Source organism: Heliconius melpomene, chromosome 20 (genome assembly GCF_056956725.1).
Source record: "Heliconius melpomene rosina isolate 202511_hmr_F chromosome 20, ASM5695672v1, whole genome shotgun sequence".
NCBI classification, from domain to species: domain Eukaryota; kingdom Metazoa; phylum Arthropoda; class Insecta; order Lepidoptera; family Nymphalidae; genus Heliconius; species Heliconius melpomene.
This window is the reverse complement of record NC_140408.1, coordinates 4,552,513-4,566,621: the sequence shown is the minus strand read 5'-3', so window position 1 is coordinate 4,566,621 and position 14,109 is coordinate 4,552,513. Positions and strand designations below refer to the sequence as shown.

Below are 14,109 nucleotides of genomic sequence, written 5' to 3'. Positions count from 1 at the left end.
TTTATAAACCGCTCTCAAGTCTGAGATCGATCTTGATAAGTATATATCTAAGAATGAAAACGGCATCTCAAAATCGATCTCATAGCGGCTTATGCAGACGGGCCTTGATGTTCTCCGCTTTCCTTCAGAATCGAGACATTGAGTGCTTAGTGCCGCATCTTAAGTTCATATTTTACCAGAACGAGGAAGTGAAAAAAATTCAATCCCTCGAGTAGGAATCGAACCCACAAGCATCACGTTTACAATCAATTTATATTTCACTGGGCCACGATATCCCTTTACACGATTTCCGTGATCCAGTTGGGATGTTCTTAGCAGGTTGGTTACGCCACAGCACACGAAGGCGAACTCCCTCGAATCTCTGCCATTGTACTATTAAATTATTCAGTAATAAAACATTTATTCTGTGTTTTAATTTGAAGTGGTAATTTATTCCATAGATAACATTTTAAAACCTCTACATAGTTTATGTAATTGAATAATTTATGTATATGGCTATAGTTATTAATATTTATAGCTTATTGTTTGTTACCTTTGCATGATAAAATATCAATAATTAATAAATTATGGTAAATACTTTTTATTATGAAAAAATATTATTATTGAATAATAAGGAAAAATCCAATAAAATGTTATGCAACATAATTAATTATTGTGGTCTGTGTCATTTTTGTGCAGCGAGTATTTGTTTTTCGAACTAAAGTATATATCTGAAATGTAAAACATTATTCAACTTAATGATTTTTTTGTCATTTTACGTCATTCAGTCACATATATTACTAATAATAAATACTAATACAACTTAATAAGTACACAGAATTTAGAATGGGGAAAGCTCAGAAGTGAAGCTAATTAAATAAATTGTGAAAAATGCCTCAATTAGTTACTAAGCTTCTAATAAAGCACTATAAAAAATAAAAAATAAATATTCAATTCATAAGTTCCATACAAATACTCTTGAATTTTACAATTTAGTTCTTTGTGACGTCAGTTATAAATAATAATTTTTGACCGGAGTTCAAAGTCCTTAAAACAAAAAAAAACAAAGAGCTTTTAATAATCTTTGGTTTTTCAGTATACCTATATACTAGTTGGTTTGTTATTTTGCACATTTAGTATTTAGGTCTTTTGAGCCGTAAAGTTATTCTTTAGAAGAAAAGTTAACCAGTTGCTATAAATGTTTAGCCACATTTACATAAATACTTTGGAAAGCTAGCTAATAGCTAAATTACCTATACATTGTAATGCGGCAGCGTATCCAGCCAAGTAAAAACTGACCCCGCCGTGTTTAAAATTACACGAACCAGTTCGAGCTACATGGACCTCTTCACAACTCGTAAATTATTTAATTCATATGGCTGCGTGAAATTTGGCATATTTATTAAAGCCTAGCCAGCCCTAGCTGTCAAGTATACAAAATTTTATTAATTAATCTGAAATAGTTAATGATATAAATAGAGTTTAAAAACTGGCATTTTATAACTGACTCACTAACCCACTACTAGAAAATAATTGCTTGGAGTGGGAACTGTATCCACAACCATCCTGTTAACAGTCGGAGGCTGTGCAGTGTGCAATGCAAATGTAATTCCCGATTATGATATAGATATAGATTCTTTTGCTGGTAACTTCGTATTAAATAAAGAACCATGATCTCTTTTAATTATGAGATTTGTAAGCACTACTACAAGCTTAGAATTAAATTAAATACATTGATGTCGAGTCGGTAGCTTTAAGTTAGTTTTATTTATACCTTCTCGTAAAAAGTTATCTTTGTTATTATGAGAATCTCATCACGATCTGTTGCATAGTTACAGAAAAAAAATACCGGAAATATAAAATACTCGTAGATTAAGATAAACCGTCTGACTTTGTTTTATAGTATCTATGTATTTAAATCTTATTTGTAATTAGATGAAGCGGTCAGCGGTGCACGAAGGAGCGCAGGCGAGGTGAGGAGCATGGACCACGCGGTGAAGGCGATGTCGGCGCGCGGGCCCGTGGCCCGGCTCCTCGCGCGCCGCCGCTTCGAGTCCGCCGAGCTGGAGGAGCTGTACGCGCGGTACGCGTGCAAGCTGCAGCGCACCTCGGTGGGCTCCGCGTTGGCGCTGTGGGCTGTCCTCGCCGCCTCACTCGCTGCCGTCGACGCGACGCGAGGATGGCGTAGAGCGCCGCAGGTAACACAAGAGACGTGTTTTGTCAATGTCGGATTAAGGGCAATCAAACATTGAATTAGTTTCTAATTATAATTTTTATTAATTAGTGGTACAAATTCCGAATGACAATAAAAGTTCATGTCTAATTGTTAAATGTTATTAAGAAATGAATATTAATTAATACAAAAAAAATATTAAACAGGTGGGCGTGCTCAGTGCGCACGCCATACTTTGCGGTGGTCTCGCATGGTGGTGCGGGCGGGCTAGCGGCGTGGCGCCTGAGAGGCGTCTGCCGCGGGCCTGCTGGCTGGCGTTGGCCGGTGGCGGCACCGCCCTGGCCGCCACGCTGCCAGCTTGGAGTCCCGGCGCTGCAGCGGAGGGCGCTGCTCACGTAGTGTGGGCGGTTTTCGCAGCCTACGCCCTTTTGCCAGTGGGCGCACCTGTAGCAGCTGCTTTCGGACTTCTACTGCCCATAGCCCATACAGTTGCGGCAGCGCTCGTAGCACCACGCTTTCCGTACTATGTATGGCAACAGGTTAGTATTTTTGTTTTTTAATTTAATGAATATGGTTTGTTTGAATTTAAAATTATAGATGTATAAATTATATTATATATATTTTTTATTATATTTTTTATTATTAGATATTATAGTAAAAAGTTAATTGAGCTAAAGTTAAAGTAAAACGTAAACAACATCATAATGTCATTAAAAACCTCTGAAACAGACTGTGATAATTAAAATATGAGCGCACAAAAGTAATTGTTGTCAGCGAAACGTAATTTCGTTTAATAGCATTTACTAACAAGAAAATTACCTATATAGTTAACGGTGGTAACATTATTCCAGGAACAAAATGCGAATCCACCTTCGAATATCTATGTGTCATATTGGGTGTGGAATTGTTAACGTAGTCAATATGCAAATTTATCGTATTAAGTATGTGCGAGAACGACGGTAGACCAATGACACTTAAAATCTCACTTTACGCCTTCCTTATATTGACAGGATATCGCTAGGTCCTTGAGTTATGGAAATTATTTTTTTACTATCTAACGTTACATTTAATTTTTTTGTACTTAATATAAATATAAATGGTCCTTCTGGTTTAGGTAGAGCATTAAAAGCCCATCACTCTTTACGAACGTAAATGCTGGCATATAAAGTTGATTTTACTAGTAGGAACAATAAAAAACGACCTTCGCACCGTGTGTTCGCATTGTGATTAGGTATCCAGAAATCAAAGTAAGATGTTTTAGAGAAACGTTTTTCTATCTATTCTTTATTTCCATCGACGGTTGTTTATTAAATCTTTATTGTTAAGGAATCCATATTAATCCATAGGCGTAGGAATGAGTGGGGGGGAGGCATTGGCGGAGGCGGTCGACCGATACAGTTATAAATTTTCGTATACGTGCTTAGTAACCTTCATAGACATCCCATTAGATAAATGTCATAGTGATAATCTCCTTTTTTGAAGTCGGTTCAATATTTTTTATATTATATTTTATTAACAGTAAATTCAAACAGTACGTATATCGAATAACATCTCTTAGTTTGGTGGCAACATCTGTTTCGTGTAAATCGGAGCCGCGTGCCGAATCCGATTAATATATCCACCAATGAATTACTTACTATTTAGATATTTAGTTATCTTGAAATTATCTGCCGAAGTGGAATATTAAAGCAAGTTACGAACTGAGAATTAAATGCGCTATTTCTGCTGCTATCAAAACATGCAATTACTTTGTATTATCTATTAATTATTAAACGGTTTTATTTAGCTCACCCCGTTTGTTTGTTTGTTTGGGTCAAATTTAGTAATTGAAATTTAACCCTCTTCCCGTTAACCGATTGATCTGAAATTTGGTATACGCCTTTGATTCTGGTGACAATACAATTATCCATATTCAATATTATTGTGAATCCAAGATGGCCGCCGCTACAAGATGGCGGACAACTTAGTTTTTTTCAATCCCATCAATATAGATATCAAATGAAAGGGCTTGTCAAGTAGAATTCAGTGGACTATACAAAATCAAAATCCAAGATGGCCGCCACTATAAGATGGCGGACAAGTTAGTTTTTTTCAATCCTATCAATACGGGTATCAAATGAAAGGGCTTGTCAAGCAGAATTCAGTGGACTATACAAAATCAAAATCCAAGATGGCCGCCGCTACAAGATGGCGGACAAGTTAGTTTTTTCGATCCCATCAATATGGGTATCAAATGAAAGGGCTTGTCAAGTAGAATTCAGTGCACTATACAAAATCAAAATCAAAGATGGCCACTGCTACAAAATGGCGGATAATGTAGTTTTCAATCCCATCAATGTGGGTATCAAAATAAAGGGCTTGGTAAGTATAATACAGTATACTATACACAATTACAATATGAATCTCCCACCTAAGTCAAGATCTGGTATCCTGTCGAGGACTGTGTGGCTATAGGGTGCCTAAAAATGATACGTCGCTAGGGGTACCACCCAAGGTAAAAGGTAAAAGCGCGCCGAGAACTGTATGGCACTAGGTGGATAAAAATGATATGTCGTTAGCGTTTTCCCCTCAAGATTCAGGCACATCTTGTTGTACATAGCCTTGTCCCTCTATTGGACCTCTGGGGGGGTCGTTCGTAACATTCTCCATTAACCTTGCAATAATGAGACATCGAGCCTCATTTCAACGAATTGAATAGCATGAGAAATAAAAACTAAAAACTTAAAAATAAAAAAGTAAAAAAAAATGTTTAAGTTAAACGGTTTTATATTGCAGATAAATGTACTAAAAGCTAAAAAATAATTTCATAGAAATTATGATTACTAAAATAAAATCGTGGGGACACTTGCTACTTACCACTAGGTGGGTGAAGTCTCACGCTATGTCTTTCAATTGTAGATATTGGACGTGCCCCACGATTAAATTTTAGTAATCATAATTTCTATGAAATTATTTTTTAGCTTTTAGTACATTTATCTGCAATATAAAACCGTTTAACTTAAAATTTCTTTTTTACTTTTTTATTATTATAATACATTTAAAACTTAAAACACAAATAAAATATATGTGTTCCTATCAATTTATAAAATTCACATTATCTCGATTTTTATTTACACTATAAAGTTTGAGAGGCGGTGTCCGTCATTATTTGTGAATCATTAGTGAATATAGAAGTATTATAGCATCAATCCAATTAATAAAAGTTCTTATAGTCAGATAAGTGGTTTGTGATCCGGCAGTGATTTATGGAATCCAGCCAGACCCATCGCCCCCTAATAAATGTTTCGCTCGGTCGACCTCCGATTCTCGTCGATTTGAACAGAAACCTCGTTTTTCTTAACGGTTTGCAGTCTATAATAATTTAATAAGTAAACCAACCAATTGTACTAGAATAATGTCTTGTGTAGAATTACTTTATGCAATATTAAGCTTTATTATAAAAAAATTAAAAAAATATATTTGAGGCGTCGTCGTTAGGCAACGCGACGTTTGTGGATTCGATTCCCACTCGGGGAATAAAACATTTAATATTTTCATTAGTCTCTTTTTGGTAACGACACAAGTTCCGCAATTAAGTCTTTGCGAATGCGGCGAAAAGTGGAGAACGGAAGTATCTTCACTTCACTGCGAACGGAGTATCTTAACACTAGGTTCCCTCTGCCTACTCTTACTATATGCGGAATGCAGTGTAAAGCTAAAAAAATATAATTTAAAATAATTTAGTTGAGTTTAACGACGGAAGATTAAACTAAACCACCTAAACCCCACGTACTTAGTAAAAAGTTGCGAAGAGGAATTAGTAAATCATAAAATTTTTATCATTTACTAATTAGGAAACGTTGCAGGCGTTCATGTCTCTCTTAATGATATCTGTCCATCTCATTTTCGGTCTTTCTCTTATTCTGGACCCAGAGACCAATTTTCCCAATATTCTTAATGCCGTTAGAGTAACGGGCTGCTAGTGTTTCATATAAGGTATTCGAAATAAATTATGGCCTATATATTTCCGAGGATCAATCCGAAAAGAATAATTAAAACCCGTCCAGTACTTTTTGCGTGAAAAGCGAAAAACAAACGGTCAAAAATAACAAAAGATATATTTTTACCATCTGTTAGTGTTACTTGTATAAAGACCCCTAGATATATGTATTTTATATTCATAATTGATTACTTTTACAATTTTAGGATATTTATAGATTTCTTTGAAACTACAAACAATTTTTAATGATGCGTCACTTTTTTTTTCGAAGACGTTCTAGAGAAAAAATACAGGTATTATCTACATACGCATATTACTTAATGACTATGTAATACAGGATTTTTTAAGCTAAAATCGAACCCACAATATTGAAATTTAAGTAAGAACTACTAATCAGGTATTTTTTGTTAATTTTTCTGCTAATATGTACTTTGAAAATTCAATAGCACAGAATCGTAATCCACTTACTGTAATGGAAGGGAAGGCTTCCTTTACGATCGATATAACAGGCGACTGGCGTCAATTTTATAGCTTTGACAACATTTTCGACATTAAACCGAACTGTGCAGTCAAATCTTGATGGATTATGATTTATGGTACCCAACTGCTGGAAGACCTAAATTGTACCTACCTAATACCTGTACTGTTTTAGTAATATGCCTATACTTATTATAAAAAGAAATAGTTAATTTGTCAACAAGCAATGCCTCCAGAATTTGGCGAGGAATGAGCCTCTCCATCTGTGTGAAACTGATGAAAAGAAGTTAATTTGTGACATGTTGTACTCCATCAGCGATGAACACATGAATGTGTGTGCGACAAATTAGGCTAATCGCTCATCAACAACAACACGACGGAGTGCGTTTAATTGATCCCAGGAATTTAGCACTTCGTTAAGCCAATTAAGTTTTTTTTTACTGAATAAATGCAAAAAAAATATTTTAATGTATTTTATCAAAGCAATATTAATTACCGGTAATAATTTTTTAAGTTTATTAATTAAGTTCAGATATCACCAGAATATCTATAATATATCTGGTGAAAACGCTTATAGATATATAGTGATACATATATTATAATATTATTTATATAAAGTAATTAAATCGCCTATTCCTCCACCAATGAATACGTATTTTAGTTGCGATTGGTATGAAAATTTTAAATACTATTAAACATTTTTATTTTATATAATAATATCGTTTTCTATTTCTATTTTCCTATATATTTTATCTTTAATCATTGCATCACTCGTACGACTTCATTTTAGATTTCCATAACAACATCACCCTATATATAATATTATGCATGAAATTTATTCACTGTTTCACATTATTTACACTCTAGTAATTCTGTGAAGGTCAAAGCTGGCACGCTTTATAAAGACAATATCACAATGGAAGGAAGCGAAAGAACAATATTTTGTTTTATTTGAAACTTTAGGATGGTTCATCGACAAAGATTATTATCAGCTTCACGCTGTAACGCACGTGGACAGAGGGAACCTAGTGTTAAGACACTCTGTTACTCACGAAACGTGGAATTTTCGAGGCATTGCATGTTGAGTGGCGAAACTCAACGCCGTGTTTTTGCTTTGGTGCCAGAGCGAAGGAATGAAATTATTAAGATTATGGAGCTTTTTTATAATTCAATTATTTTGTTGCATTTACAATTTACAGAAAGCTTACGAAGTCTTAACTCCCTAAGAATGGTAGAAAAGGTGCAGTATATAGGGTCCTTTAATACTAAACAGGAAAACCAAATCGTTACAAGAGTTTTGCTTGAAGTAAAGCACCATTGGTTTCAGCTGATTAAATAGCTAATGTTTACTAGTACTTATATAAAATATATATTGCAACTAGCGGCCCGCCCGCGGCTTCGCCTACGTGAACTACGTTATTATTAATTTCTGTCTCCATGAGTACCTACGTCCTATAAGTGACGACCATGCAAAATTTGAGACTCCTAGCATTTGTAGTAACGAAGTTTCATACAAATTTTCAACCCCAAAAACAACCCCTTAGAAGTCGAATATTGCAAATTCCCGTCTTAGCGAGCACCTACGTCCTATAAATAACTCCTATGCAAAATTTGAGATTCCTAGCACATGTAGTTTCTGAGATTTCGTGATGAGTGAGTGACCTTTCGATTTTATATATATAGATGAAACACTATTAAATTATATAACTTATGAACTATTTTTCAAATCAATTTTCTATCACATAGGTACTATTTGAATTATCCACTAGCTTCTATACTTAAGGAAAGTAATATAAAAAGACTTATATTCAGATTTGAATATATTGAAAAGTGTTCGCTACGGAAATTGGATGGTGAATGCTTGGAATAGATGTAGGAGCTTTCAGAGCTGCTATTATCGGTTCACTTGTATTCTTTATAAATGTATCTTTTGTAATATGTTTTATTCTTAAACATATAGCAATTGGTAGATAGAATAAATATTTAAAGCTAACTTTTTTATAGCGTCACGCTGTACCCCGTACACATCAGGGTAGGGAGAGAGAATCTAGTGTAAAAACCCATTTTCTGTCGAATTCTGGAGACATGGTGAGTCGCGAAACTCAACGCCGCGCTTTGCTTCGACACCAGACCCAAGAAATTAAAATATTAAATATTTAATTTCCTCCAGTGGGCATTCAAGCCACAACCTGTTCCGTTTACAATCATTTTGAGCTCCTGCACCACGACTAACTTGACTGTTACTAATTGATAAGGTTTTTTTTTATAAAACATTTGTCTATCAGTTTGTGTAATCAAGCTATCAGAAAGCGACAGGCCGAACAGATACAAGCTAATAAACACGTCTCGCTCCCCATTTACCATTTAATATATTATAAAAGTAGTTTGACAAGTGTAGCTTTCTTATCTCCAATATTGTAGTTCGAACATTACGATAACTGACTACATACGTTCGGAGAAGTGCCTAATTAGTTATGATCGTTCGCTTTTAAATGAGATTTGGATCGGAGCTATCAATCAAATGGAACGAGCAGTCCTATATTTAAGATGTAATAATATTCTTACTTTTAACATTTGGCATTTGATAAGATTTATATAATACTAGCGGTCCAAACTTATTTTAAATATTTATATAAATTGTAGCATTTGTGTATTGTAATGTAAAGTTTCATCTAAACCTGTTCAGTAGGTTTTGCTTGTAAGTGGAACATTTCATACAGCCAGTAGGATTTTTTATCTCAAAAAAGAAAAATATAAAAAAAATATAAAGTTTTAAAATAGAATTAGTTAGTGCTTAATAGGTCAAAGATATTTTGCAAGGGCCGAGAGGAAGTCGAAGGGGCGCTAATGTTCAGTGAGCCGTCGAAACCTTTAGTGCGACAGGATCTATTCACATCCCGTCAAATTGCACGCTTCACTGCTATAGCATATACTTAGATAATGTCACGGTATAGCTGTTTGTAATATAAGCTTTGTTTGGTGATAAAATTTTAGAATTATTATTTATCCAAGGGTTATTTTTAGCACTAAGTTTTGTTTGAAGAATCTGATTCATTGCTCGACGGCTTAATCGATAAAATCCTAACCATCGTCAATCATCATTATGACCAGTACATTCTTCGTCTGGGATCAATAATTGTCTTATGCGGCTTATCCACCAACTGAATTTGGCGGAAAATGGGTAACAGAGTGTCTTATACATTCAGGTTCCTTCTGCCTACTCAGTTCCGTGCGGGATACAGCGTGAAATTGATACTCTAATATACCTTTAAATTCGATACAGGTCCCTATTTATCTATAGTCTTCATCTTCTGATCACGATGTATAAACGTGTAATTCTCTGAATATTGTGGAATCTGTCGAAATATTTGGGGACTCTATTGTTGCTCATGTGCAGTAAAAGGTCATTCCAATTAAGCCTGTAAGTGTTACAGTTACGACCTAGGCACGTTCTACTGGACTGTAGGTGTTTACAGTTATTTACTTTGTTCTTCCTTTGTATGAACAACTATTAGGTATTTACAGTTCCACGTTAATTTTAAAATATCTTTAACAATCAAGTTGTTGGCCATTAAAGAAATTTATATAAGTATTTTGTATATAATCAATACATACGTACATACATATTATGTATAAAAATTAGCATGTTTGTAGATACATATATGAACACGGCGCACGTTTTAGAGTGACGTCTAAATAACTCCCAAATTATACTTATTTAATCAGTCTTTCGCATTAAATTCTCCAATTTTTGTGGCTACCAAAGGGTCGATTGTCAAATAAAGGGTAATTTTATTTAATGAGTTTAAACCGAACGATTCGTGCCTAATTTCAGTAACGAGTTTTCAGGCGTAGGGTGCGCTGATTTCATAGCTATTTTGTTTTTAACGCAATGCAAACACTCGAGAACTGTGCCGTGCGTCCCCTACATGCTTTTCAAAGAAGTGTTCGTAAAGAGTTCTTTTCAAAGGTAAATACTTAAAAATATTAAAATATTTCTGTATGTTGTCAATGTTTGTAATATTACTTACGCCACGTATATAGAAATTGGAGGAGATCTAATATTTATTTCAATTTAATTTATTCTTTAGGTATGTAATATGAAAATATATATCAATGGATTGGCTATAGTTTTTATTTTTCGCTCAGTTGTATTGTAGATATTGAATTTTAATTTGTTTCTTATTTCACAAGTACATATTGCGTTCTGAATTTTTACGAGCTTTTATTTGGGAACAAAGTTGACGTTGACGTATAATCGTGAATTATTCATATTCGATGACCACGACATGCTGAGTAGATTTACTCTCGTGTCCCTGTTTCTAATATAACATTTATAATACAGACGCTGCCACTTTAAACTTAAAAAAAAAACTATTTTTTTTTTCAACTCAGCGATACTTTTAACGATTAATATGGCTGTTACTGTACTTTTTACTTGACTCTGATGAAGCAATAAGAATATTATTATTCTTATAATAAATAGTAGGTGGAGAGATGAGGAGAGATACTCGCATGTAGGTCGGAGCGGATATGTCGTTTTATTTCACGAATCATGTGCAACATAAAAACATAATAATACTACATACATTTAATACGAATTCTTATGCAATTTACGTATTATTTATATTCATGTAATTATATTGTGCTGGGTATCTAAAATATATATACATAAGTTTACTTTATTTCTTTACTATTGTTATTTTGAAAATATCTAACTTAGCTAATTTGAGCGTATTATATTTTTTATTAATCTAACCAATGCTTGTTACTAGATGCTGGGCAATGTGGTCGTGTTCCTATGTGTTAACATCGTGGGTGCGCTCATGCATTCACTCATGGAGACTGCTCAAAGGCGCGCTTTCCTCGACACGCGGAACTGTATCGCTGCGAGACTCGACATGGAAGATGAAAACGAAAAATTGGTAAGCGCTTGTATTATTTTATACACTTATATTATATATAGGTATTTAAAACAAATATTAATAAACCCGATTACATGTAAAATTTATTTTATCCTATTTAAAAAGCAATTGTGAACTGAAACTAACTAAAATCGAGGTATATTCGGAAAGTTAATAATGAAATATCTTTTTTACTTATTTAAATAGGTGTCAGTGCGGTTAGATTATAAACTGATGTTATAATGTTCAACAGTAAAAATTACATCTTTCAATACACTAAAAGCAAATACAAAGGAAAACTAATCGTCTACACTAACGACGCTATTTGAAGTGAAGATGTATGTATACAACAGTTCACCCAGACCACGTTTATTTGAACTCGTATTCCATTCCGTGTAAATATTTACTTCGTCGGAACAAGTCAGGCCTACAGTACAAAATAGGCTATTGTTATTACTGAAAACAAGAAATAAATCGTTAAATATATTTCCACTACCAATTTAAATTGTTAATATATAGTATAGAGTATTGTTAAATGTTGCCATATAAATAAGGCGTAGTAAATAAAAGATGTAATTAAACAATGGCAATATATTCTAATTTATTTGATGTAATTTATTTGTTCTTATTTCTTACACTGTCAACAGGAGCGATTACTGTTATCCGTGCTTCCTCAACACGTCGCCATGGAGATGAAAAACGACATAATATCGCCCGTCGAAGGACAGTTTCACAAGATATATATTCAAAAACATGAACAAGTCAGGTGAGTTAGCTCTGGTCTCTTTGGCCTGTCATTCGGAGATTTATATGAAGCTTTTTGGTTTTACCTTCAGAGTTTATTTAGAACTGTACGTCTCTTACATCAATATAGTTTATATACTATGAAAATATTTAAAATCTTATACTGTTGTATAACATATATATAACATAAATTAGAAAATTTGTGAATATCAAATAAAATAAATCAGCTTCACGCTGTATCCCGCACACAGCAGGATAGGCAGAGGGAACCTAGTGTTAAGACACTTCGTTCGCCACTCTCTGCCGGATTCTGGAGGCATTGCGTGGTGAGTGGCAGAACTCAACGCCGCGCTTTGCCTCCAACACCAGAGCGTAGAAATGGAAATATAAACGTAAATAAATATTTCACTTCCTCGAGTGGAGATCGAACCCACATCCGTCGTGTTACAGTCACACCCTTGTGCCGCTGCGCCATAACGGTCTCTTTAGGAATATCAGTTTATTAGTAATATGTATTTAACTATTCTATTGTCCGCACAGAGACAGAGAAACGATTGTAAAATTAACATAATACATAATATTTACACAGATATAACGATATTGCCAACTACGCTAAATTACTTGTGGTTGGCGATGTATCTTATCTGGACATTGCGGTTTTGGCCTGCCTCCAAATTGAACTAGAAATGACTCCTCTCGACTCAATAATCTCCCTTCATTATTGATTAATCTTTACAGAGACGCTAAACGCCACGCTCTGGTCGATATTGATGTTCTGTTGCAACCGCATCAGTATATTGGAGATGCTTCTAAATATTTATAAAGTTTAAATTGCGTCACTTTATATTCAAAGAATTCTTGAATAATTCACGAAGAATAATATTATTTCAGCTCTGTGGAGAATGGTCAATTCAGAGTCCCGACCATATAGAAGTCATAGCGCTAATGTGACAAGGTTATATTATAGACCTTTTTTTTCAAAAGTCTATTGAAAGTGGTCAGCAATAAAATAATAATTCACATCGCTTTAGTAATAACTAGAAACTGCTAGTAGTAATCACTGTAGGTACTTGGAAATATACCTACTCGTATAGTACAAAATTGTTAAATTTTTAAAGCTCTTTTTGGGGCCTTCGTGGCCCAGGGGCACTGGAGTGTGACTGTAACGCGACGGTTATGGGTTCGATTTCCACTCGAGGAAATGAGTTATTATTTATTAATATTTTCATTTTTCCGCTTAGACACTAAGGCCGTTGTTCAGTTCCGACAATCAACACACAAAGCCCGAAAAATTCGGCAGAAAGTGGAGAATGGAGTGTCATAACACTAGGTACCTTACTTACTTTTTGAATAAATAGTTATCAAGTTTACCGACAAAAATAATAATAGTTAGGCATACAAGAAAATAATTGTTTGTAATTAATATAGCAAAACAAATTCAGCTTAATTTACTGTATCGCCAGCTTGGCGTGTGGCGTCTCGGCGGTCTGATGGATTAATTTGTGTGTAGTTGGATGTCATCGTGACATATTGCTATTTTTCATACGGTCATGACCTGTTTATTGCTTTTTTTGCTTCATACATTCCACTTATGCTGTCGTTTTTGATAGATTGTTTTATATATTTTTTTATTCCGCATGTACACGGGTAGGCAGAGGAAGCCTAGTGTTAAAACACTCCGCTTCTCAGTTTCCGCCGAATTCTGGAGGCCTTGCATGTTGACGTTGAGTGGTGGAAATCGCCTCAACACCAGAAAGAAAGAAATGAAAATATTGAATATTTTATTTCCTACAGCGAGAATCGAACCCACAACCTCTGGATTGTATTATATATAATCTTAAAATATCCATACC

The 14,109-nt window shown here is 34.4% G+C and overlaps 1 protein-coding gene across 5 annotated transcripts in view; it reads left to right on the top strand.

Annotated features, from left to right (window-relative positions):
- LOC146527625 (adenylate cyclase type 1-like) overlaps positions 1–14,109 on the top strand; it is a 74,017-nt gene that overhangs the window by 14,659 nt on the left and 45,249 nt on the right. For all 5 annotated transcript variants that reach the window (XM_085204871.1, XM_085204870.1, XM_085204869.1 and 2 more), the window contains exons 2-5: positions 1,915–2,177; positions 2,359–2,691; positions 11,384–11,533; positions 12,160–12,278. In XM_085204871.1, coding sequence (XP_085060997.1) covers positions 1,962–2,177; positions 2,359–2,691; positions 11,384–11,533; positions 12,160–12,278 — 818 coding nt within the window. In that variant the 5' untranslated portion in view covers positions 1,915–1,961. The remainder of the gene's footprint in view (positions 1–1,914; positions 2,178–2,358; positions 2,692–11,383; positions 11,534–12,159; positions 12,279–14,109) is intronic.